Source organism: Ostrea edulis, chromosome 5 (genome assembly GCF_947568905.1).
Source record: "Ostrea edulis chromosome 5, xbOstEdul1.1, whole genome shotgun sequence".
NCBI lineage: Eukaryota > Metazoa > Mollusca > Bivalvia > Ostreida > Ostreidae > Ostrea > Ostrea edulis.
The window spans coordinates 54,451,023-54,478,153 of record NC_079168.1 but is presented as its reverse complement, the minus strand read 5'-3'; the positions used below and the strand labels follow the sequence as shown (position 1 = coordinate 54,478,153).

The window sequence follows — 27,131 nt, the reverse complement described above, 5'->3', positions numbered from 1 at the left end:
GCTACTGACAAACAAGTTGATGGTGCAGGGGTTCCAACAGTCTCGTTTAAAGTCAGCATTTTGCACATTCTATGGTCGTTATAACGATCTAGTTTGCCACTATAACCTATCATTAGGTCAAATGCTGTCTGACTTGTTTCGTGCAGATTGTTAGGTTCTTGGCACACTGAATTTAACTACCGATAATTCCGTTTACCTGACCAAGATACAGTGCTCTTGGCGGGTGTAATCGGGCGACAGGGGATGCTTACTCCTCCTGGACACCTGATCCAACATCTGGTATATCCAGGGGTCCGTATTTACCCAACTCTATTTTGTATTGCTTATAAGAGATTGATCACTGTTCGTTATCTTCGCCTTTCATTTAACACTTGGATATTTTTACACCTGAACACCAAATTATTTTACGTCTGGTGTGTCCTATAGGATATATTTCATCTGATTTACTGCACAGATGTAATTCTTCTTAACTGAATGAGTAATATTGGTGTGTTTTATAATACTTTTACAATAATAAGTTAGGTTCTGTGTTCGCCTCTAACCAATTTGAAATCGTAATATACCTTCTCCACATGTATAACTATTCATGTTCTTTTTTAATAGTACAAATAAAAACACACCTCAGTCCCGTTCAATTATAGTAACCAAGACATTTAAATACATACAGATATAGAATAAGTACTATATCTTGATCAGGTTAAAATCAGTATGTAAAACACCCAGTAACAACTTATATTTGCAAATCAGATCGAAATGCTGACTTTAAACGAGACTGTTGAAACCCATGTAACATCAACTGAATTATCAGTTGCCTAGATTTAAAAATTGGTCATATGCAGAACAAGCTCTTGCATACCGAATCAGTTCAAAACACCATATGCAGATGATTATGGAATATTCTATACAAATATGGAAAGTTGAAAAGTTTGAAAATGGAAAAGATGAAGTCATGTCATTTGTCATAAAGTTGTGTTTTCAATTTGCCGTTGACATATATTTTCAATAAAATATCCAAATAAGAAACAGATGTAGAACTGTTGTACATTATATCTTTTATTTCAAGTTCGCTGGGATATATTGAATCGACATTTAAATGAAAAAGAATATTGTTATTAGAGAAAATATCGTCGATATATCCAAATTTTCTTCTAATGTAAAAGCTTTAGAATAACTTCTGAATCACACGAATCCAAACACAGGTCATCTAATAATGAAGCATAATTTTTGTCCATGAAAATTCAGACTGTTGTAATATGTGACAACTAAAGAATACGTAAATATTGTCAATAAGGAACTCTAGCATTTTTAAAATATCAACTTCAGAGTAATTGTGCGTAGAATCATGTGTTTAACAAGTAGTTTTTTGTTTTTTGGATGACTGAGCACAATATATGAATATTTCCGTATTCCATTTTCATTAAAGAAACAGCTGTCTATGATGTCAAAAAGGCTGGGTTTTTTTAATTTATCGTGAGGAGTGGTCGTCTAAATAACATCCCCCTCAAATAAGGTATCTCGCTATTCATACTATTGGTAGATTTCAAATATGGCTTCCAAAGTTTAAGGTACATGTATAGAACACAATTTTGAAATCATATAGACATGCACCATGCATGACCACAACTGTACATGTACCATTGCAATTTGAATAACCTTTTATATATTATTTTGTCAAAGAAATATCTAAGAAGCTGCAACAAATTTCTTATGGAAAACAATTCTATTCACACATTTTATTTTAAGCCCACACAAAAATATCTTAATTTGATGACACACTATCTAGATATTTACTGTTATCATAACAATGGAATATATTTATATTTGATTGAACTACCTGGTAGTGATGCGTTCTAGGAAAATTCTATTACAAGGTCTGATTTTAAACTTTGACATATGATAAAATTCAAAACTCTCTATCTCATAGCTTTCACTCCTATTATTATTATTATACATATTATTTATACATACATACATATGCAAGGTGAAGATAACGAACAGTGATCAATCTCATAACTCCTACAAGCAATACAAAATAGATAGTTGGGCAAACACGGACCCCTGGACACACCAGAGGTGGGATCAGGTGCCTAGGAGGAGTAAGCATCCCCTGTTGACCGGTCACACCCGCCGTGAGCCCAATATCCTGATCAGGTAAACGGAGTTATCCGCAGTCAAATCAGTGTGCCAAGAATGGCTTAACAATCGGTATGAAACACGTCAGACAGCATTTGACCCAATGCGATGTTGTATTGACGAACTAGATCGTTATAACGACCATAGAATTTGCGAAATGCCGACTTCAATCGAGACTGTTGAAATCCCTGTACCATCAACTTGTTTGTCAGTAGCTTACCTCGATTTAAAAACTGACTATACCCAGAACAAGCTCTTGCATATCGAATCAGTTGAGATATATAAACACCATATGCAGGTGATAATGGAATATTGCTACATAAATGTGGGAAGTTGACGATGGAGAAGCTGAAATCATCCCGTTTGTCATACAGTTGCGTTGTCAGTTTGCCGTTAATGTCTACTTTCAATAAAATATCTAAGTATGAAGCAGAAGTGGACGACTCTGTGGAGTATATATATATATAAAAGCACTAAAGTTCCAACAACACCCGATACCTCAAAGTGTCGGATCCACAACATGGATACAAGGTCAAATACAAAAAATTATACAAAGCACTAAAATGACCAACGACACGAACAACCAGATTGTCAAATTGTCGGGACGACCCGTCCCTTCTTCAGGACAAACAAAAAGAATTACATAATGTGGCCAATATCAACAGAGAATACATATAAATACATCTAGCACTACAACTACACTAATCTACAAACGTACTTACAACGCAGACTACATGTTGGGTTTTTTCGGGTTTTTTGTCTTTAGACTTGCCAATCAATGTTAAAAGTGGAGCGAATTAGGACATGCCTTATTCCTCCAAAGAGCTGATCCAAAATGTACGAAGTGATAAATATAGACTTAATTAATCTCAAGTGGAACGAGTTAACCCAATTACGTTGACAAATAGTAAAGCTAACTCGTACCCAGAGAGATTCTATTTTAACTATGCATTAAGAATAAATGATTTTTAAAAGATAATAATAAGTAAAAAAAAATATCAACACACACAAAAAAATAAATAAATAAATAAAAATAAACTATGTAAATGAAGTAAGAAATGAACAAAATTTGAGAGAAAGATAATGTAAATAACAAGTTTGAATAAGTAAACAAAGTGGACCAACTCCAAACAAAAACAAAGAATAAGCAGCCTAGGAAATTGAATCATGTCTAGGGTAGACGTGCAAAAACATAGAATCACGGAAACTGATCAATGGGTTTTACATGTAAGCAATCGGTTATGAAGGTCAAAGTAATTAAAGGGGTGCGCTGCTTGTAACCACAATTGATAAGAAAAAAATGTGTTCAAAAATGGTCATAGTACCACTGTTAGGGACATGATCAGACGAGTAGGTCTAGATGAAGCTTAAAATCTAGTAAGGGTTTAGCCCGTATTCATCCTGGTGAAGTCAGTAGTTTGTTGATAACATGCGGTTCAAATGACTTCAACATGTGCATCCAGAATTTTTCCTTCTGCTTTCTTTCGGTATCTGACCAACTAGGGTCATGATCAATAACCACTACTGTCATGTCCTCCCATCGGGTACTACTAATCAGAGTACGCTAGAGTACGTTAGAGTACGCTGGTAAAATTAGTTTGACTTGCCTAGATGGTCGAGCGGTCTAGAGCGTTGGTTACACGCTGCTAGGAGATTTGGTTCCGCAGGTCGTGAGTTCAACCCCGGGTAGGGGCGGAAGTGGGTATCCAAATAAAGTGGAATTTTCTGTGCTTTATATTAAATATTTCTTCACTTCGGGCAGTTATGTTTATTTAAGAGTTCATTGCTATTTCTGTGCTATATATATAAAAGCGTGTTTACTGACTATGGTTTAGAGAGTCTAAACCATAGTCAGTAAACACGCTTTACAACGAAACCACCACCATTTTTATCACTCAGTACAACAGTGTATCACTCTTGTCATCAATGTAGTTTATCGATACTTGTCGTTTTTGCGTGTTATTTGTTTATGTAATATATGTCTCTTGATAAAGACGCGGGTTGCGTCGAAAATTCGAGTTTTAAATAACTAACAGTGTCGTGGCCTTTTCAGTGCTTTTATAAATTTCTTTACTGGCCTTGTATCTTCTCAGATCCGACACTTTAAGAAAGTAGGGTGTTGTTGGGTTTTTGTGCTTTATATATATATATATATATATATATATATATATATATATATATATTAAATATTGAAGTGCAAAGAGATCAAATGTAAGTATAATCTCGCCCACGAGTAAGCAGACGTATCCCCGTCACCAGCCTCATTTATTTTCTTTTTGATTTTATGATTTGCCCTAATAACAGATATGATATAACGAAACCACCACCATTTTTATCACTCAGTACAACAGTGTATCACTCTTGTCATCAATGTAGTTTATCGATACTTGTCGTTTTTGCGTGTTATTTGTTTATGTAATATATGTCTCTTGATAAAGACGCGGGTTGCGTCGAAAATTCGAGTTTTAAATAACCAACAGTGTCGTGGCCTTTTCAGTGCTTTTATAAATTTCTTTACTGGCCTTGTATCTTCTCAGATCCGACACTTTAAGAAAGTAGGGTGTTGTTGGGTTTTTGTGCTTTATATATATATATATATATATATATATATATATATATATATATATATATATATTAAATATTGAAGTGCAAAGAGATCAAATATAAGTATAATCTCGCCCACGAGTAAGCAGACGTATCCCCGTCACCAGCCTCATTTATTTTCTTTTTGATTTTATGATTTGCCCTAATAACAGATATGTTTTACAAACAATATCTTGATTCATGTAGACCATATTGAGGAGGGATATTTTACATCTCTTTATCTCAAAGTTAATGGCCAGTTAAATATGTCGAATCTTCGGAATAAAACTGATTTGTTTTTTATATATGTCCAGCTAGCCAACACAGTCAGCACAGCGGAACACCAGAAAACCATCTCTCGACGTATGATTGGCAGACGCAGCACAACACAAGTCAAGGACTAGAGTTCAATGATACGTTTTCCATTAGCATTAATATTTCTCAAGAGGTATATCTGATATCATTTTCCTTAAGATACTTTTATCAACATGCATTACCTATCATCATTTGTTATTTTCAAAAGTTCGATTTTTTTCAATTAGCTTAACATAAAACCATTCATTGAATGGAGAGAGCGAGATATTCGATTTGACTTTGGATCACCCTATACTATAAGGTACGAAGACGTATATTATTTTTTATTACTTACGTTCATTTAAAACAATATCGCTTGAAAACCGAAATTTTCATACAAACATTTTTGTAGGTTAGATCAGGTTTTGGAAGTGACGTCATCAGTTTCTGATGTAACACTTTGTACATCTGTGGAATCTCTAATAACTGGCGTGTTCTCGACAGGAAGGAATTCATTGGTTGTTGATGCTTTTGGAATTTCTAAATGGTACAGTGTGTGTGTGTGTGTGTGTGTGTGTGTGTGTGTGTGTGTGTGTGTGTGTGTGTCCAATAATAAAAGTCATGAAACACAAAACTCGAATAACATTTTATTACTAGTGCTTTCGGCTTTAATGCCTCTTCACACGGTTATGAGATATTGTTGTGTACTACTTGCACTCAACTGACACCTGTGTCCTAGATTGTCCTAGATATCATGTGTACTTTCTATAGTAGAAAGATAACGTAATGCTTACATCATTGTCTTTCAAGATTGTAACAGAAAATTCATTCTTATTATAAAACTCTGATTAGATAAGCTCTGATTAGATACTTTCTATGCATTTAGAGGCTTATTATACTGGGAACTGGGATTTTGGAATTTACTATTTTGTGTGTTTGTGTGATCAGTTTTGCACAGATTTTCATATTTATTGTTCAACAACGGTAAGTTAGTATTTTGGTATTGTTTCAATTTTCTTTCAATTATTAATTGTAAATAAATCTTATTAATTGTTTAATTGGCTTTTGTTAGTAAATTATCCTGCTGTATTGTCAAGGGTAATTCTGACCCAAAACAACATATTGATTTCCATATAGCGTAATAATTCTATTTTAATAGGGCAGAAGTTTCAACTTTGTCAAAGGCTCAAGTTACAAATGCAACTTTGAATCGACAGAATCTATCTACTAAATGTCGTGCAAACTGTTTTGGAAATCATGAACCAATTGTTTCGACTATTGATGTGTGTGGATCAACTAGTGCAGTTGCACTACGCAATTCGTCAACATTTTCTTCGTAAGAATAAGTTTTATGAATATAGCGTCTATATAAGATTGAAATACAATTCCAGCAGATAACTGCTGATACTTGTTGACATATTTGTTTCATATAGTTGGTTTCTCTTATGTTTAGTTTACGAAAGATATTCGGGGACTCCATTTTATTTCTGTCGGAGGAATCCAGCGAATCGGTGTGGTGTGGATTTCCCGACAACCCCTGTCTGGATTGTGCTGACTACCTTCCAGATGACAATGTTTGCTCTGATAGATACGTCACACCAAATCTAGCGGAAGTTTTAACAAAAGTAGCCAAATTTGTAGCAGCTGAATGGACAGACAGAAAACTGTTGATTCTCGAAGCTTGGGATGAACCCACATCAGCACATCCAATGGGTAGTCATGGAAACCAGTCATTGTTCTACACTGGAAAAGCAGCAAGAGTTGCTGTGAGCAAAAGCTCCACCACTAAAGAACACGAATCGAACGAAAAACTATTTCGTATATTTGGGGAATTGCTTCAGTGTTCTGACGTGGATTTTATGGACATGTTAACAAAAAATTCCGTTGTTGACATTTGTGTGTCGAATGATTCGCCATCTTTATTTACAAACCAAAACGAAAGAAGAAGAAAACGAGCCATAAAATCGAATAATATTGTGAAACTTAACACTTGGAGAGAGGAGAAAGACAAATATAAGGATCAGCTATACAATTTAGGTTTGTACGGTTTTTAAGAATACACTTATTGTTTCTCTCCATAATGATGTCTGTCAGCCAATAGTTAAATATTTGTATCTTCAAAAGAGGCGTTTCGGTACTTTAACAGTTAAATACTGTATGATACTCGTATTGCAATGATGATGTCGCAATTCATTTTGTTGTATTTGTCGTATTGCTCACAGCGGGTGTGACCGGTCAACAGGGGATGCTTACTCCTCCTAGGCACCCGATCCCACCTCTGGTGTGTCCAGGGGTCCGTGTTTGCCCAACTATCTATTTTGTATTGCTTGTAGGAGTTATGAGATTGATCACTGTTCGTTATCTTTACCTTGCATTACGTTTTTTTTTTCTAGTGAGTGCCAAAACACCTGGATCTACCTCGAAGGATTACTTTGGAAGTGGAAAATATTATCCAAAAGATAAAATGGCCACGGATATATGCGGAACTGCAGACGAACAATATAGCATTGAAAACCTGGAGCAAATGCAACGGTCTGTATAGTTTTCAGGTATTAAAATCATCGTGAAAGTTGTGATTTCATAAACTAATCATGAATGCGGACAACGAGTAACTTGTAATGAGTCAATGTATTTCAAAACAAGTGTAATTTAGTAGTACTTTTGTCAGATGTTAAGGAATTCACTGTCAAATTCTATGAAAATGATTTCATTTTGTAAGAATATAATTATCTGATTGAATGTTTTGATATGATTTATCGTTTTCGATGCTTTTGTATTCACTTTCTAATATCGCACTACTATATGTTCCAAAGGACTATATAAGACAAGGACCCTCCCAAATCTCCATTCATGCTTTTCTTTCAAAATTATTGTGTATCTTGTGTAATAATTTCAATCCGTTTCAGTTATTATTTCTAAGTTTGATTAAATATCAAGTGTTTTTGGTTTAATATTTACGAGGACCAATAAAAGTTTTTATTTTGATGTTTGAATTTTTCATTCACAGAATGATTCAATACCCACTAGAAAACGTTGTTTTTGAAGCAGAGGGGCCCAAAACGTCCGCTTGTGGCGCTCCAACCAGGGGATGTAATCAATGTGATAATTACATTGATGTTGACAATCCTTGGGATTGGTGTTTGACTCGTACAATGACAACAAGAGCTGTAACAAGGCTCCGAAGACTGGTGAAATTGATAGAAGATGACAGTCGGAACAGTCTGTCTAGACAAGGAAGTAAGGATAGTTTTCTTGGCTCTTTGACACGTCGCTGTTCTTTTTAATCGAAATTTGTTAATGTGGGGAAAATGACGTTGAAAACTTAAAATCCGACCCGATGGAGCTCAATCATGAATGATGATTTATCAAACGTTAAATAATCAAATGTGACAATTTCTCACAATGATGGCTTGATACAGGAAAAATCCCTCGTTTTCAAATTGAATCTTGACTTGTGAAAAAGAAACACAAAAGAGAAAAAAGTTTATTCACAAAGAAAAGACTTGACTTTACACAAAAACATTCACACACTTCACATTCTCGACACTTACACATCCTAAATAAAGAACATATGATGAAAACAAGACAATATACTGGTACACAGAGTGCATTTCATGTAAACCCCAACCAGTATAGGTAAAACGTCTACAATACGATGCGCAATATAGTAAGAATACGTGCACGTTTTCTACCGTACACACTGTCTATGTCACTACTTTCTCATCACATATATCTTCTCTCTTTTACTCAACTTGCGACTAGTGTACGCAATAGGAAACAATTTGTCTTATTATATATATATATTTATATATATATATATATATATATATAACCATAGTCCGAAGTATCAGTTCTAAAATAAAAATCCAATCGACAATATGGAAGCCTGAGAATAGGTGAAAACAACAGCACGACTGAAATGACTGCAATGACCACTCGTGCTCCTTGCACCACTTTGTTGGGAACATAAGATCTGTTAATGGACATGCTATTGTAAGTAAAGTAGGGACCATTTTACGATAATAACCAATGAGACTTGAGAAAAATCTTGCTTGCTTCTTAGTATCAGGATCTGGAGTATTTTTGATTACCTCTAGTTTGTCATTGTTAGGTTTCATCACAGCATCACCAACTGAATGTCCTACAATTTCTAGCGAACTGAACCTAACATAGCATTTTGATAAAGCTGACAACTTTCCAGATCTCCGGTTTTTCTAACAAACCTCTGTGACACAAAATGTGTTTTTCCCAAGTTTCCAAATAGATCAAAATATCATCAATGAAACTTTCAGTGTCCTTGAGATCTGTTAAAATTGGTCGCATCATTCTATTGAATATTAAGGCCGTATTTGATAAACTGAAATACATTACCTTGAATCTAAACTAACAATCAAGCGTTATCAATGACGCAAGGTTTTTGTTCTAATATCTCATTGGTATTTGTCGATATTCTTTACACAGATCCACTTTAGTAAAAAACAAAAACTGGCTGACCTATCTTGGCAAAAATTCCATCTGAGTCATCCGTAAGTTCTGCATCAAATAATTACCTTATTAAGTTTTCTGAAGTCAATGCATATCCTTTTCGATCCATCAGAACTAGGACATGGAGATTATGAGTGTTCTATGATATCCATCGCTATAATTTTCCTGATTTCATCTCCTACTGCATCTCAGAGAGTAAATGGAATTTGATATGAATTATAACGAATTGGATCTGTTGTGGCAAGATAAATCTAGCACTGTGCCAGATGTGAACGACTTGGAAGGTAAGTCAAAACAACTATGAATTCTGATAGAAGCTGTTCAACTTCTGCCTGCTATAGTTCTGATAAATGTTTACTGATGTGGACATCCTTGTTAATTTCAGACGATTTCAAGGTAGGGCACTCTAAAGGGAACTCACACTCAGTGTTAGACAAGTTCTGTTCATCAGATTCAATCACAGAAAATTATTCTACAATGGTGCTACATAAATGAATTGACTCTCTTTCTGTACCTCTGTAGAAGATTGATGTGAAAAGTTTTGATATCAACTCTGTTGTAGGATCTTCAAACTCTACCAACAATGGTATAAGGGTCTTTCCACTGCCTTATCCTGAAATTCCAATTATCTAAACTTGGTCTTGCTATCATAATACTTCTTGTAGCGTTTACTTGAGTTCTGAAGGGTCCTCTTTGCCGACTCGCACATATATGTAATACGATCCTTTAACCAAGATGTACGCGTATGTGCTTTTTATTTCTGGATCTCTGACTTCATTTGTCCATAGTTTTCGACGAACAGATATCGGATTATCCACGGATCTTCCGTAAAACGGTTCGAAGGGAGAAAATCCTGTACACTCTTGTAGAACTCCTTTATATGCAAACAGCAGTGGAGCAACATATCTATCTCAGTCCTTCGGTCTCTTAGAAGTCATGCGCTTTAACATATGGTGTGTCCAGGGGTCCGTGTTTGCCCAACTATCTATTTTGTATTACTTATAGGAGTTATGAGATTGATCACTGTTCGTTATCTTCACCTTGCATCTGTTTGAATGTGCCGGTAAATTAAATCATTGCACGCTGGATGGTAAGAGGTAGTTGTAAGCTGTTTAACGGAAAGTAATCTGATTACCTCTTTCATTTGATCTGATAGAACCTCCATTGGTATCCCGAATTTGGTAAACATCTCAAACAAAGTTTCTGTCACACGTACCGATCCTATGCTTTTGAGTGGTAAATGTTCTGGATACCTGGTACTGTAATTTATAAGTGTAAGGATATACCTATCTACATGTTCCTATGCAGGAAAATTGGTCCAACGAAGTCAACAGCAACTCTATCAAGCGCAATGTCAGTGCGAGGCATTGATTTTAATGTATTGGATTACTTTACTATTTTTTCTCCAATCTAGATCAGGATTTGTAGCACAATCTAAGTTTCCAATGACCAAATCATACATACACAGGATTGTTCATGCATATTGCCTTGACCTTACTTATAGGTAAAGTGTGTTTATAGAAATGTATCCTTCTGGGACCGTTTTACAGGACCGTCAATAAGAAAACATTTCATAGACTTAACAGTAAACTGATCTGGTGAACATAAACTACATGTATGTTTGACGCCACCGCTGCATCAACTCTCGTGTAACCCTTGGAGAGCGTTAAAACCAACATACCCACTTAAGACGGCATATTATGATCTACGAGGTATGGGGCTCACGGTGAGTGTGACCAGTCGACGGGGGATGTCTACTCCTCCTGGGCACTTGATCCCACCTCTAGTATATCCAGGGGTCCGCGTTTGCCCAACTCTCTATTTTGTATTGCTTATAGGAGTTATGAGATTGATCACTGTTCGTTATCTTCACCTTTCATACACGACATGCACCACCAATGACTGGTCAAATGTTGCCAAAGCAGTTTGAAACTTGTCTGTCTTGTGTCTTGTCCCTTTCCATCTCTCAATTCGGTTTTTTTACTTCCTTCCTTTGAATGATCATTCCTTTTCCTACTTTCAACAAGAGCTACACCTTTCACTCCTTGACTCAATTTCTTCAATTTGTCGAAGCAATCTTTGGCTATGTGCCCAACATGTCCACACTCGTAACATGTGTCAAAGGATTTACCGTTTTGAGTACCAGATAAATTCAGATCCTCAACTTTGTTTTCAGATTTCTGACTAATTTTCTCACATGTAAATGACCTACAACCATAAGCTTCAATTGATTGTTCCGCCAGCCGTGTCAATTCTTTAACATATTTGGAGTGACGTTCACGCATTAATGAAGCTATTGATTTTCTACATTTTTTTTTTCATTTTTTTTTTTGTGTTTTTTTTGTGTTTTTTTTTTTTTTTTTTTTACATTTAAACAACATTTATTCAGGTATATATTCAGGTTTTTACATAACCCTTACAACCCAACCTGACCAGGGAGTACACGGTTTTAAGAATTCCTACTCTTTCAATCACACATTCACACAAACAGACATTCATGCTAAACAAAGGCTAGAAGTAAAGAAAGTAGAAAAATTGACAATATACTCTGGATGAGTTCATGTATATCATACTGTAATAATTTACAATCAGATACATGTTGGAATACCAAAGTTGCTATAAAAGATACTACTCTAAACAAACTATTGATTGAATATATGCATGTATATTCCGACCTTCTGTGGTTAGAAATTAATTGCTCACGTAAGATAAGATCTTTCAAACCTTAATTGTTTGTGAAGACTGTAAAAGTTACATCTATGCAAATAGTTTTCAAAACGAGCATATTGAAGATTCTCACCTTTCTCTGGTTTACTCCCTCTAACTTATCATGAAAACCCTCTTCATACAACCTTAACTTCTACAGCAAAGACAATTTAATCTTATCATAGTCTGATGCATCTGCAGGAGATAACCTAGTATAAACATCAAGAGCAGTATCAGTCAACAAAACACTCAAGTTAATTGACCTAGTATCTCTAGACCAATTAGCATTGTTATCAAATCTTTCAAAACTTTGAAGGTAAACACTAATGCTATTCTTTTTTATTATCAAATTGGGGAAGGTTTGGTAACTTTTGACGAATTTCCTATTGAGTACTCCGAGTTGATAAAGTGTGATTTCCTGTGTACTACCAAGTTGTAATGCATAGATTTCTGATTTAACCTTTTCAACTGAATTTGCTTGCCAACTGACTCTCAGACTCCCTCATAGATATTTCCAGGTTAGGCTATTTATATGCTTTCTTAGACGCCTGTTATTTCTCCATTTGTAATGTGAGTTCTTTTTCAACTTTTCTAGCCTCTCTTTCGGCAACTCTATCTTTCATTTGTAACCTTTCTTACTCAGATTTTCTGTGCATTCTTTCTTTCTCATTCAAATATGAAAGTTATTCTCCTGATAACCCCAACTTCTCACCAATTTCTTTTTCCAAGTTCAAACATCAATAAGTCAAAGTAAGAGGTGCAAGTTTGAATGAAAATGTTAATGATAGATCTTCCATCCTGGACGACCCCCCCCCCCCCCCCTAATGTCAATTTTGACTCAAGATAAGAAAATTCCTAGTTTTCAAACTGAACCTTGACTTTACACAAACAAAACATTCACACACTACACACTCGCTAAAACTCGACACTCCCTATATATATATATATATATATATATATATATATATATATATATATATTTCTATATAACAGCAATAAAAGAATGTACAACCTGTACCTTAATACACACAGTCCATTTAATGTACACCCCGACCAGTATAGGTTGAACATTCACTATTTTACAACACGATGTGCACATATAGTGAGTATCCTTGTACGTTTTCTACGGTACATGATGTCTATGTCACCGCTTGGATTCCATAGATAGAACGAGTTTTACGGCAATTTCTCACCATGCCTCATCCAGGTATGATACGCTGGTACTACTAGAACTAGAGGTTAGCATTGCAAGTAGTATAGAAACATTTACATGTAGTACAAGTAGATAGAACCAATGCGATTACGTGAATCGTGTCAATGAGTACACATCAATGGTCACTTATAATATTTGTTCATTATCGGGAGTTAGTGCGGACTTCTACATATGCAAATACAGCTTAAACTTTATAATAACATTAAATTAACGAAATAAATATATGTAAGTATGCATATATACAGAATACCTACACAACGTTAACTCTTGCGAAACTCAATTACTGTCTTTATACATTTGGCTTTTACACAGAATACACGGCAACACTAATACCTGTAACGGTACCACCATACAGGACAGTTTTATGACCACACAGGACAGTTTTATGACCACATAAGTCAGTTTTATGACCACACAGGTCCACAAAGACATAATTTCACTGCTCACTGTGATGTAAACAGCTTCACGACCACTTGTGTTGACCTGACGCACCACTATAGAACTTTTTGTTAAAACAAAAACACTCTTGCAAACAGGTTATGGTGCATAATTAGGGACAAAATAAACGACTATATACCCAAATTGGGGCGCATGTATCTTCTAAATTTTATCAGCATCATTATTGGTATTCGTAAAAATTATTCCCTAAATCATACCATTAGAAATCAAAGTTGTTCAAGTATTGTCCACTGGCACATCTTTACAACAGGCTGTACTTACTATCTACATTCAAATCAGAATTGTTTGCAAAGCACAAAAGTTGTAATCTTTTTTATTTCTGTCCAATAAATTTGACAGAATTCGTTAGGTAGTCCGTTGATATTAAGAGTACTAAATCTATTTTTATTACATTTTTATGCAATGTACATAATTATCCGCATGTTATTGGCAGGATCTACCACAGAAATGACTGATGAAGAACTAGGTATCTGTCGATCAGGAGTGGTGTTGTTTCAGGATCTTCAAACGTGTAAAGAATTGATGCCAGACTCAACTTTAAACAAAGAAACGAAATGTGTCAGTGAAAGAGCCATCGCAATTATATCATTATGATGATTACTCTGATTATGCTCAAAATCCATGTATTTTGTTTATTTTCGCGATTTATGAAATAGCTAGTTGGCAATAACCAACTATGTGGTAAAAGTCAGAAATTTTTGTGATTCCAGCCAAAGCTTTTCGCTAAACGAAACAGTGCAATGAAATGCAATACATGTATTAGATTAATCTATACAAATAGCATGCCGACTGGGTTTTGTTTGTGTTTGTTTCTTGGGTTTTTTACATCGAGATTATCAATTTTCATATGTAAAGAGATGCATATGTCTGTTTCCATTCACTAGTACAATTGCATCAAAGACACACGTTGTTGCTATGGAAATCACAGAAATGGGAAAATCGGGTGCCTGAAAAACGATTGCTCTGGAGACCAGAGTACCGGGGTGTGGACCGCCATATCGTGTGGAGGTTTGTGAAACATTTTAAAGGTTCATGATTTATATCTATCAAACAATCATTGGTACTTCGGTCTTTTTAGACACCTGTACACAAAACATTCCCTCGGACATTAAGATAATTCTTTGAGTATGGGATAATTGTTCAGTGGAGTAGACAATCCTCCGTTTCGAGACATGTATGCGCGATATTGTTTTAAACAAATATTGACATTGTTATAACAGAAAAAATCATTTTCTCTGGGACTAGCACAAGTTCTCGTAGAAAAAAGTAAAACGAAAAGTTCAAAGATTGTGGAAATTTTGCAATGATGATGAGTTTGTACCACTTCAATATCAGGAATATTGAGATTTTATGTTTTCCACCTTTAGAATCCCACGAGGCTACTCTTTCAAATACACCACCACTCTTTCGATAGAAAGGTCGTTTTGTGGGAGGGTTGAAGTTACTGCGAACCTCGGTAACGTCTAACCTGAAATTTAGAATGGGTAGCAACATTTGTTTCACAAAACGCTTCGGAAAATAATCTAAAGTTACATGTATAATAGCTCTCAATCTGAAAATTTTATTTTGTTATAAAAATTTGCTATTACGATAGTTTCGTATGTAACTTTAACCATAGTCATTGATAAAAATTAAGTTTAAGATTTTATCAAAATAAAGATTTCGGTTCTCTTGAATATATAGCATCATACAGAAGTCGATTTTTGTACGGGAAGACAATAATGTAATTTTACTTCATTCAAAGCCTCTGGATAAGTTTTCTAATACAAATATTAATAACAAAAGTTTATAAACCTTATTTGTTTCTGTCATTGAAATAGTAAATCATAATTTTGCAACAAACAATTAAGACACCAAAAATGAGAACTAGTATTTCAAAGTGATGATGTGTACCAAATTGTATTTAAATTCCTTGATCTCGTTGCAAAATGGAAGCTGACATTCAAAAGATTGTTCATAGATTCCGCAATCCTCCATAGCATATATGAATCAAGTTTAAATTTCTATCAAATTAGTTACATGTATATACAGTATGTGTACTTATTTAAGCTGATTCATATTTTAGTGCCTTTATCGAAAGAGGTTTTTACTGTAATATGAAATAGTTTATCTATCTATTGTGTAGAACACAATAGCACGAATTCATAATTGCTAGTTAGCCAACAAGTGAATTTAATTCGGATTGCGCTAAAGTTAAAACACACTCAAATATGAACATTCTTGTTGGAATATGAAACTACAACAATTTATTTAAAACAGTACATTTCTTTATATCCATAAGCAACAGATTAAAGACACATCGCAAAATAATGACATCCCTTATATGATATTGATGTATCTGGATGAATAATCGTACATGTATTGTTAACATATAAGCGTTGATGACCAACAAAAAAAAGTTTTTGGCAATAATCTTGCGCGGAAAAATATTAATTGTGTGCTTGATTTCAACACTTTTTGTAGAACTTAACCCGTTTGATGCTGGTGTATCCATTCCATCAACTCCAGGTAATTTTCACCATATACTAGGATTGCGAAACTAGATGTTCATGTATATATTTATCGTCTTTGATAAGGACTTATTAACTCGTCCTTTCAATTTGTTATCAATCCATCACAAAAATTGTAAGATTATTTACTAAACAAGAAGCATCATTATCTCATTAAACTATTCTCTTTTCCAACTCTGCATGAGGTGGGTTTTTTTCTTTTTCTTTCTTTTATTTTGAAATAAAGACAGCAGTAACATTTCTTAATATTTTTCTTTCAGTCTGTAACCAAGGTGATGAATCAAAAACGGTTCTTTACGGAAATGTATGCTCAGGTAAACACATACTGATTGATGTTAACGAAAACATGGAATTTAAATTCATATATACTGGATGTGTCTAGTAGAATATTATTCAGAAATACTTATTCTTATCAGGAGATCCATGTCAGTTCTTTAACGGCAAAGAGTATCATCTTCTGCTCAAAGTGATTCTAATTTTCGAAGTTTGTTCTGGGAAATGGGACCAGCTGCAGGACATTATAGATTCAGATATACGAAATCTGAACATCAGGGAGGAAAATTTAATGGCGGTACTGACCTCGTGTATGGGTAGTGATAATGCTATATTGAGCATTCACTATCCAAGTGATAACACAAATGATCCGACTATTGGTAAGAAATCATATAGATTAAGAAATTGTATTGTGTAATTGAGAATAGGAAGTATAAGAACGTTTTCGATACTTTTACATGTAAACTTATCATTAGCAAACGAAGTCACAGTGTACATGCTGAGTCGGCAGTTGAAGATGTGTATTGTGAGATTTGATTAGGATGGTGTCATTTACAGGTATTGGCTACAGTTTGCGGGAGGCTAGAGGTTCAACAGAAAAGAAAGATTTCCTCTTAAAAACTCTTCCAAATGTTAATTATGACCTTATAATGAAAGGTCAACAGTCAATAACGAAAGAACAGGCACTTTTCTTGTATGATGTAAGTTTGAAAACATTTCAGCATCCACTAGTACGTTACAATGATTGTTTTATTGAAACATAATTAATATGACTTTATATATCTGCCACAATCATTTTCATATATTATAGCATCAAACATTCTTTTTGAAGAATTCATCAATGTGTAAACTCCGGACATTCTACTCACAAACTGAATAAAAGTGCGAAGCATTGTGAGTAAAATGTTCGAAGTTTACACATCGATAAATTCTTCAAAAAGAATGTTTGATTCTTAAAATTCCAATTCATTCACTGTAAAACAATGTCAAAAATTTGAATAGTTTTCCCTCACTACGTTATTTGTTTCAGGTGCGTATGAATACATTGCATTTTCGGATTTATTAATGTGTAAACTCTCGTTCAGCTTTATTTTTGTCCAATCAAAACAATTGTGATAAATAACATTGGAATTATTTCACTATAATGATTATTCAAGGAGAATACTCTCAACAAGACATTTAATCTGTAGCCCAACTTTTTGCTATTCTATATAAACTGAAAAGGACGAGTCTTCTGAAAATGACCTTGAAGAATTACATCCGACCCAACGGAGCTCATTTAACCATGATATCAAATACTAGATAATTGAATATCGTATTCCTGCTGTAAATTTGACCAGTATGACTTTTGTGAAAATACTTCCCAGAGATACACTCTTACAAATAATTCACTGTTTTATTTGATAGATAATCATTCGTGAAACTATTTTTAACGCGCTAAACAAGTTTTTTGGAAAACATGTAATCTTTGTCGTCATGGCCTTTCGGCCAATCCACTCAATGACCCCGTTCGGTAATGTTTATTACTAGGCCTGTCATCAAAGAAATGTAGTACTATTTAATGTGCCAGTGACATTAACCCTTGTGTTAAATTCCTTGAGTTAAATTTTGTTTTTATCGATGTAGACTTTTAGATTTACAAATGATTGAACAATTCAGCATAGGATTTTATGTTGAAAGGTCTGACTTCGATATTATCGACATACATGTAGTATGGCAGTCACTAATTTGAGAGCAATACTGGATACGAACGGACATATTTTCCAGGGTTTCGATAGAATAGCGGGACATTGTGTATTCACTGTGTGTATATTAAATTGTATAGCCTATAAAGGGGCATGTTCCATTTATGGAATTCGGGTATTGACCAAAAGAATTGCTTAGTACGGGGTATCTAAGAACTGGTTTTCTTAAATTTCTAGCCCCCATTTCGCACAGGTTAAACAAACTTTATAGAGGTCTATAATCTATGGAATCATGTTTCTATTCATGAGGTTTTGCGAGGTCCGTTCACAAACTCCCTGCATCCGGGGCATTTGACAACGGACACAGGTTTTTCTTGTTTTGTTTTTTCATTTAGCGAATATCATGCTCCTTGGGGATATTACATATATATTAGGGTTAGGATTAGGGTGTATGTTGTCAAATTTTGGCAGCAGTTAGACATGTGATTCGGGATGGGTGGGATTATATTTTTTCGATGAGATTTTATAGTTTAACATCTATCAATGTCTATTGAATATTGCACGAACTTTTGATTTTTTTTTTATCTTAAGGGTCCCTCTGGTTATTCGCGTCTCTGAGTTGCATAAACAATGCACGTAAATCACAAGGCTGGCATTTACATACTGTGGTAGATCTTTATTTGTAAATGAATTCCTTCTACCGTTTGCACTATCTCATCCAATACTGGTATTCTTAGGAACTTAAGCGAAAAATTATTGGATGGCCAATCAAAACTTTTGTTAAGTGTAAATTCAATTGATATTACAAACAAATGAAATGTGCATTTGCAGTTAGTTGAAAGCTATGTTTTCTTTTTCTTTTAGAGAGTTATGAGAAGATCTTACATAAAAACTATGGACAGTAAAGTTCCTTTTAAAACATTCGTGCATTTGGACACAGCTACGAAAATTGCCCTCGTCAACGCAAATTACAGGGGCGAATTTCCAAGTACGATTAAAACGAAATTTAAATTGGCTATCACTAGTAAGCAGTGGGCAAATGCGGTAGCAGTTTATTTGAGCCATTCTGATTACAAAGGAAACAATTGTGCAACAAGCGGTAAAGGAAGCATCTGTAAACGAATGAGATGGAACGCTGAACAGTTCAGAAAACATATACAAAAACCAGGTATAGTAATTAGGAAAAACAATGCGATTAACGACTATCCATGCAAAAAGGATGCTGTGATGGTATGTTTTACTTTCTTATGTCTCCCCTCTTTCAGGGAGAGACATATTGTTTTTGTACTTTTCTTCCGTCCGTCCGTCTGTCCGCCTGTCTGTCACAAAATCTTGTGAATGCTTCTCCTCCTATATGGCTTATCAGATAGACTTGAAACTTTGCTTCATTGCCATTTGTAGATTTGCATATTGTCGGGACAGGAGGATCCAATTATTTTCCTAAAAGTTATAGTGGATCTAAAAGGGGTGAAGGATGTGAAATAGCTTGTGAACACTTCTCCTATATGGCTTATCGAATACATTTGAAACGTTGTATAATGCTTCATTGCCATTTTTAGATGTGCATATTGTCGGAAAAGGAGGATCCAATTATTTTCCTAAAAGTTATAATGGATCTAAGAGGAGTGGGGGGTGTTAAAATAGCTAATCCGATAGACGTGAAATTTTGTACAATACTTCAATGCCATTTGCAGATGTGCATTTTGCAGGAACAGGAGGATCCAATTGTTGTTCTTAAAGTTATAGTGGATCTGAGGGTGGAGGGTGTAAAATTAGTTTGTGAACTCTTCTCCAAATTGGCTTATCAGAGTTCACATTGTCTATGTTCATGTTCCTGCTCATGTTTTCTCCTTCATACCATGCAGTACATTAAGGGGATGAGGTTTCATTTGGAGCACTTCCAATTTGGGGAGCTGGGGAGACATTTGTTTTTAATAAAAACAATCTCCAGTTCAATGATGTTTAATCGTTCATAATAAATTGAATTATAGTCAAAGTATCCAGGCCTGACGCACCAAGAGAAAAAAGATCAACTGGTTCAACACTCTCGGCTGTCGGAAGGTACACGTACATTTTTCATAAAGAAATTCATAATTTGTATGTGTATTTTTTTTAAAATGAAATTGCGTTTTCGTTTATCGAAAGATTATCCAAACTCCTCGATAATTTGATTTCTAATGTTTGATAGATCAATGAAAATATCAGTCAATACTGGAGCATCATTAAGCATTAGCAGACTGGCGAATTTCGCCGTCATCGCAGGATTTGATCACGTGACGAAAGAATACGACCACATCATAGCTAGTGTGCGACCAGCCACCGGTGTGTATTCTGTTGTGGTGAATTATCCAAACTTAAACATGCATGAAACGGACCCACCGTACACGGAAGCAGTAGAGTATGAAATACCAGCAATGGCAGACTATAGTTCAACATACCCTCCTCTCTTAGATGGATTCAACACTTCTATAAAACTTTCCAATTGTTACAGAATAGCTGACATAAAATTAAAGAAATTCAGATACTTTAGATTCGATTCAAAATTATTAGAATGTCTGGAGGATGCTAGTAGCCAATTTGAAGGATGTATCAAAGTAATACCTGGTTCTAGTTATCGGGTGAGATCGGAAAACAACAGAAATATTGAATTGAGGCATGCAGAAGAAAAATGGCGATTTTCAGTAGGCCAAGCAGTAGAAGTTAGTAATGGAATGTCTCTAAAACAGTTAAAGAATCTTGGATTGATAATAATCAGATCGTGTGTTCGAAACCTGATCTCGAAAAGATTAATATTAGGGATTGGAGCACACTCCGATAGACTTTATGTAGATATTAGGGAGTCAACACCACAGGAGGAATTCGTGAAAGTCTGGGATGATGGATTTCCAGAACTGTATACCTACCTAAAAGATATACAGGCAGGATTCGAAAAAGGTTAGAATATCAGAAAATTATTGATTTATATATAAACAGACATAAATGCATATCTGATAAAATGCATTTTAGAATGTTGAAGGATATTTGCCTATAACTGCAAAACCCGAATCACTATTAATCTGTTAGGCGTATGAACACTGTCGAGCATGTCGTCTACATTTAGCATCTCTGCCCACAGGAACGGTTCAACCGGTAATTTTGTAATAATAATATTAGGAGTCTTACTAATAAAATTATCATTACCCTTACTAGGGGGTGGTATGGTGTAAGACTCCTACTATTATTATTATTATTATAAATAAATAAAACGAGCTATAACTGTGTTGGGATGCCAACACAAATGTCTTCGAACACCTCCCCATGTCAGAAATGGTTTTTGATGCCAGATATGGACAGAATTCTCCATAAACCCTAGAAAGTAAATTAGGATGAAATCCGACGGAACGTATAGATTTTTGACCGCCATTTTCTCCCATGGTTCACACACACACACACACACACACACACACACACACACATATATATATATATATAGTCTCTACGAAGTAAAATATAAAAGAAAAACTCTAATCACTTTGTAGAAATAGTTCGACCGTGTTACCTGTCTTCTTCAGTCGTGTTTATCTTATTCTTTGGGGTTAGAGTAAACACGACCGAAAAAGACCGGTACACGGTCGAAATATCTCTATAAAGTGTTTAGAGTGTTATGTGTATATATATATATATATATATATATATATATATATATATATGACTTGATTTTTGATTTCAAACAAAATCATCAAATTCTGTATTTTACAGGTGGGGCATTCATTGAACCGACAAATAAAACAAGAGCTTGTCAAACACCACCCCTTGGATCAAAAGCGTATTACATCAAATATTCCAATGAAGGGTAAAATTCTTACTTACATACATCAATACCATCAATGTATTGTTTGTCTTATTGAATTATAGTAATGTCTATAAATATTGCTATTTTAAAGTAGATTTACTTCCATTTTGAAAATCCAGGATCCAGGAAATTTTCAAATGAGGGGATATGACTCACGTTTCTACCTTTTCCGATCCAAAGAGGGAGTTGTGAGCCCTAGAATAACAAAATATTACCATTTTTGTTAAAATTCGTTAAACCAATATGGGGGTTTCAACCCCATAACCTCTTCTAGATGCACCACTTGAACCAGTCATTTTCTTTCAACTGTCCAACTTTAAATTTTAAATTTGACCGCCGCGGTGGTCTAGAGGTAGAGTTTTCGCCTCGCGTGCGGAAAGTTGGGGTTCGAATCCCTGCCACGACAGACCTACGTCGTCAAAACAGATAGTGCCAGTTTCATCGCTAAACGCTTGGCATCAGGTGTGAAGTTCACGGGTCCTCGAAGATAACCTTAAAAACGGTTGTCTCGTGTCACATTAGGTGTCGCTCGTTAAAGAACCCACACTGCTTAATGGCTGTAAGCGCCGAGCATAGGCCTAAATTTGAAGCCCTTTACCGTATTGGTGACGTCTCTATATGAGTGAAAAATTCTCGAGAGATTCGTTAAACAAGATACACTCAATCAAACATTTTTTTGATTTTTTATTCCTTATGGAAGTTCTGAGATTGATCACTGGTCGTCATCTTCACTTTTTCTTTCAACTACAATCGCATCTTTTTAAAGAGTATTAAAGTAGGGTGTATTTTATATCTTGTACTTTTAGTTCTTTTCATTAGTCCATTATAGCTGAGTATCATTTGGTAATTAAATTTATCATTAAAGATCATGTGGATCAGATTCTGGAACCTCCTCTGTGTGTTCATCAACTACTTCTGCTCGTCAGAAGGTAGCTTCAGACCTTCTTAAACGCTTGATAGAAGTGGTAGGAAACGGGCCTCTGGATAAAGCATCACTCAGAGCAAAGGTCAATCGATGTCTGGTGACACTGTGTGGGGGGTGTATCGGAAAAGGTAATAAATCGTATACTTCATAAACTAGAATTATCTTGTAAACATTTCGCAACCTCTCTCGGAGTTGTTCCATGAATTGAATTGCCTTCCTTGGACGAAACATCTCCTGCGTCAAACTTCATCATAATAATTTGTCATTATTAACGCCAAAAATCAAAAAATTTCCCCTTCTTAGTTACCCCTATATGAAGAAAACTAACAATATCTTAGCTTTAGCCCGGCTGTTAGCTCGTTCTTGACACACTGATTTTGACTACGAATTACTCCGTTTACCTGATCAAGACATAGCGCTCACGGCGAATGTGACCAGTCAACAGGGAATGTTTACTCCTCCTAGGCACCTGATCCCATCTCCGGTATGTCCAGGGATCCATGTTTGTCCAACTCTTTATTTTGTATTCCTCGTGGGATGTATGCGATTGATCACTGTTCGTTATCTTCACCTTTCACTATATTACTTTTGGTCATTGTTGTAGTAGTACAAAACATATTAGCCCTCTGTGTTCATTTCTTCGTAAGCATGATATAACCTGTTACTCTATCAGCAGAGTACTGTTTCCTTTACGACGGATAAGAATAGTTTCTAACACAGACGGAGCCGCGAACTAGAGATGTTCTAGACAAGTCCGCCTTTCCCTACCCAAGGCAGATTTCCGACATTTTACCTTGGTTTATTGATTAGTTGAATATCTATTAAGTATGTTCCTCCAGTACATCATTAAGATCTGCACAATGAACAAGTGAAAATAACAAAACAGTGAACAATCTTGAATCACAAGGAATAAAAAATTTAAGACTAGGGCAAACACTGATCCCTAAACACATCAGGGTGGATTCCGGTACCCAAGAGAAGTAAGCATCCCTTTTTTACCTAACGAGCTCAGTCTACTAATTTCTATCCCATATTTGAAATTCCAGAAGTATGTAAATGTATATCAAAGTTGAGATTGGAGTCTTTCTCTCACTTCTCTCCGATACATAATAGACTACTTAGAGAAGAATTTCAGTTACGCCCAAGCATTTCATACTGCCCCTCCATAATCCATATAGTTTTCCTAACCATTTCTTATAAATACGGAACGCAATCAAAACTATCATAATCAATATAATGACTACAGTGATTAATGTATCGAAAAGATTCGACTGGATAAAAAGTATAAGAGAATTATTAAAATCACGTACTGGACACATCAAAACAATAGTGCGTACCATCTATCTTTTTGTGTTTAGTAATCTAAAAGTAATAAAAGAATTAGAAAGATTACATGAGAAATATGTTTTGGTTTTTGCTAACAAAATTTGTAACAACATTGTCTTTGTAAGTCACACAATTACAAATGTATTTTAAACGAATTTGGTTTTAATTCCAAATATGGTAATCCATCTTATACACCAAGTTCCCTTTCAAAAGAAGAAATTCTTCAAAACCATGCTTCAGTTTTAAACACAATTCACACATCCCGATAGATTGGATGAATGAATATCAGATGTCGTACCTATAATGGATTCCAAAACTACACAAAAACCCTTACAGACACAAATTACTGGATCCAGTAAATGTTCTAACAAGCCCTTATCTTCTCTCCTCATGAAAATATTAACTGCTGTGGAGAAACTTCACACGTGTGACCGGTCGACAGGGGATGCTTACTCCTCCTAGGCACCTGACCCCACCTCTGGTGTATCCAGGGGTCCGAGTTTGCCCAACTATCTATTTTGTATTGCTTATAGGAGTTGTGGTATTAATCACTGTTTGTTATCTTCACCTTTCACGTACTCTAATCCTAATAAGTTTGAATCGAATCTAAACAACATATGCCACAAGTAAAATCAAATGTGGATTCTAAAAAGCATTCCAAAAAACATTTAATGAATTTCAAATCACAAAACTTTTCTCAAATAAACATCAAAACATGACTTTTTACCGATCATTCCCCATGATAGATTAATAGCTACATGTTTGGCTCATAGACAGCTGCTTCTTCAATAAAAATGGAAAAGGGAAATATTCATATCTAATGATCTCTCACCCAATACATTGATTAGTTCAACACCACTCTGATTCTACGCACAAGTACTTTGAAGGCGATACTAAAAAGATGTTGGAGTTCCTCATTGACAATTTTTTCGTAGTCTTTGGTGATTAGGTAATCAAAGTCTGTTGGAATTCCCATGGGCAAAAATTTTCCTCCTTTAGTAGCTGACTTATATTTATATTCGTACGATCATAATTTATTCAAAAGCTTCTACATCATAAGACAAAAATATCTTGCTGTGGCCTTCAACTCGACATATAGACATATCAACGTTTTATCCATTAACAATGCTCATTTTCATTCATATGTCGATTCGGTGTATTCCACTCGAAATAAAAGACGTCACAAAATCTTCTACATTTGCTTCATACTTGGATATTTTATTGAACATAGATGTTAATGGCAAACTAACAATTCAACTCTATGACAAACGGGATGATTTCAGCTCCTTTGTCGTCAACTTCCCATTCTTATGTAGCAATATCCCATAGTCTCCTGCATATGGTGCTTATTTCTCTCAACTATTTCGATACACGAGAGCATGTTCTGCATATGATCAGTTTTAAAATCGAGACAGGCTGCTTACAAATGTTGTAATGATGTTAAAAGGATGTGCCCACGGCGGATGTGACCGATTCACAGGGGATGCTTACTCCTCCGAAGCACCCACTGATGTGACCAGAGGTCCGTGTTTGCCTTATTCTTAATTTTGTAATCTTTGTGTGAATTATGAGATTGGTCACTATGCATTACCGTCACCTTTAAATTTTAGTACGTTTTAAAGTTTTTGATTACAATAAAACTGAATCTGTAAGGAAGATTTTTTATTGCACGCTGTACATGGATTTTCACAATGAAATGCATGTTCAAGTAAATCCAAGATAGCTGAAAATATTTTGCCGTAGTTGATCAACATATTCGGTGCATTATGCTTCTCCCGAAATAAAGATAATTCTTGTCAAAAGAATTACCGTATAAGGAACCTTGAACTCCTGTACTGGTCGCTACATGTGTTATGTTAGTTTACAAATGTTTTGTGTTAAAGAGGCAGATTCAAATACCCTAACTTTAAATATTAGTTGATTGTATATTGTTTAACGCCCCTCTCGAGAATCTTTCACTTATATGAGGCCACCATTGTCGGTGAAGGGCTGCAAAATTTAGGATTATGCTCGGCGCTTATGACCATTGAGCAGGAAGGGGTCTTTATCGTGCCACACCGGCTGTGACACGTGACCTTGGTCTTTGCGGTCTCATCGGAAGGACCGCCCCATTTAATTGCCTCCTACGACAAGTAAGGGGTACTGAAGACCTATTCTAAATCGGATCCCCACGGGAATGAATATACATTGGTTTTCCTTTGTGGTTCAGATTGATGAAGTAGCATACTTTTTGCTCCTAGTGTATATTATGTAAAATATACATTGGTCTTTTAACGTTATACACTATGAGTAAAAAGTATGTTACTTCATCAATCTGAAACACAAATGACAGTTTTAAAGCTAAAATTCATGATTTGAATTTGCATATGAATACAGTCCAATCATTATCACAACTGCTTCTCTAATTTCTAATCCCGTGAGGATCCGGGTTAGAATAAGTCCTCAGTACCCTTTGCTTGTCGTACGAGGCGACTAAATGGGGCAGTCCTTCGGATGAGACCGCAAAACCGAGGTCCCGTGTCACAGCAGGTGTGGCATGATAAAGATCCCCCTGCTCAATGGCCATAGGCGCCGAGCATAGGCCTAAATTTTGCAGCCTTTCGCCGGCAGTGGCGACGTCTCCATATGAGTGAACTACTCTCTTGAGGGACGTTAAACAATAATCAATCAATCTATAATTCCTGTCAACATCTTCATTTTGTTTATG

General features: G+C 35.3%; 1 protein-coding gene across 5 annotated transcripts in view; it reads left to right on the top strand.

Annotated features, from left to right (window-relative positions):
* The window catches only part of LOC125651534 (uncharacterized), a 36,380-nt gene that overhangs the window by 5,994 nt on the left and 3,255 nt on the right, over positions 1-27,131 (top strand). For 3 of the 5 annotated variants that reach the window (XM_056164850.1, XM_048880177.2, XM_048880178.2), the window contains 18 exons: positions 5,031-5,164; positions 5,259-5,332; positions 5,423-5,557; positions 6,170-6,346; positions 6,464-7,047; positions 7,404-7,542; positions 8,018-8,247; positions 14,307-14,431; positions 14,758-14,881; positions 16,337-16,381; positions 16,644-16,697; positions 16,800-17,036; positions 17,215-17,357; positions 19,206-19,509; positions 20,333-20,402; positions 20,530-21,275; positions 22,080-22,173; positions 23,039-23,226. In XM_056164850.1, the coding sequence (XP_056020825.1) occupies positions 5,031-5,164; positions 5,259-5,332; positions 5,423-5,557; positions 6,170-6,346; positions 6,464-7,047; positions 7,404-7,542; positions 8,018-8,247; positions 14,307-14,431; positions 14,758-14,881; positions 16,337-16,381; positions 16,644-16,697; positions 16,800-17,036; positions 17,215-17,357; positions 19,206-19,509; positions 20,333-20,402; positions 20,530-21,275; positions 22,080-22,173; positions 23,039-23,226 (3,603 nt within the window). Of the gene's footprint in view, positions 1-5,030; positions 5,165-5,258; positions 5,333-5,422; positions 5,558-6,169; positions 6,347-6,463; positions 7,048-7,403; positions 7,543-8,017; positions 8,248-14,306; positions 14,432-14,757; positions 14,882-16,336; positions 16,382-16,643; positions 16,698-16,799; positions 17,037-17,214; positions 17,358-19,205; positions 19,510-20,332; positions 20,403-20,529; positions 21,276-22,079; positions 22,174-23,038; positions 23,227-27,131 lie in introns of those variants that run through there. The other 2 variants (XM_056164851.1, XM_048880179.2) reach the window with 2 other exon arrangements.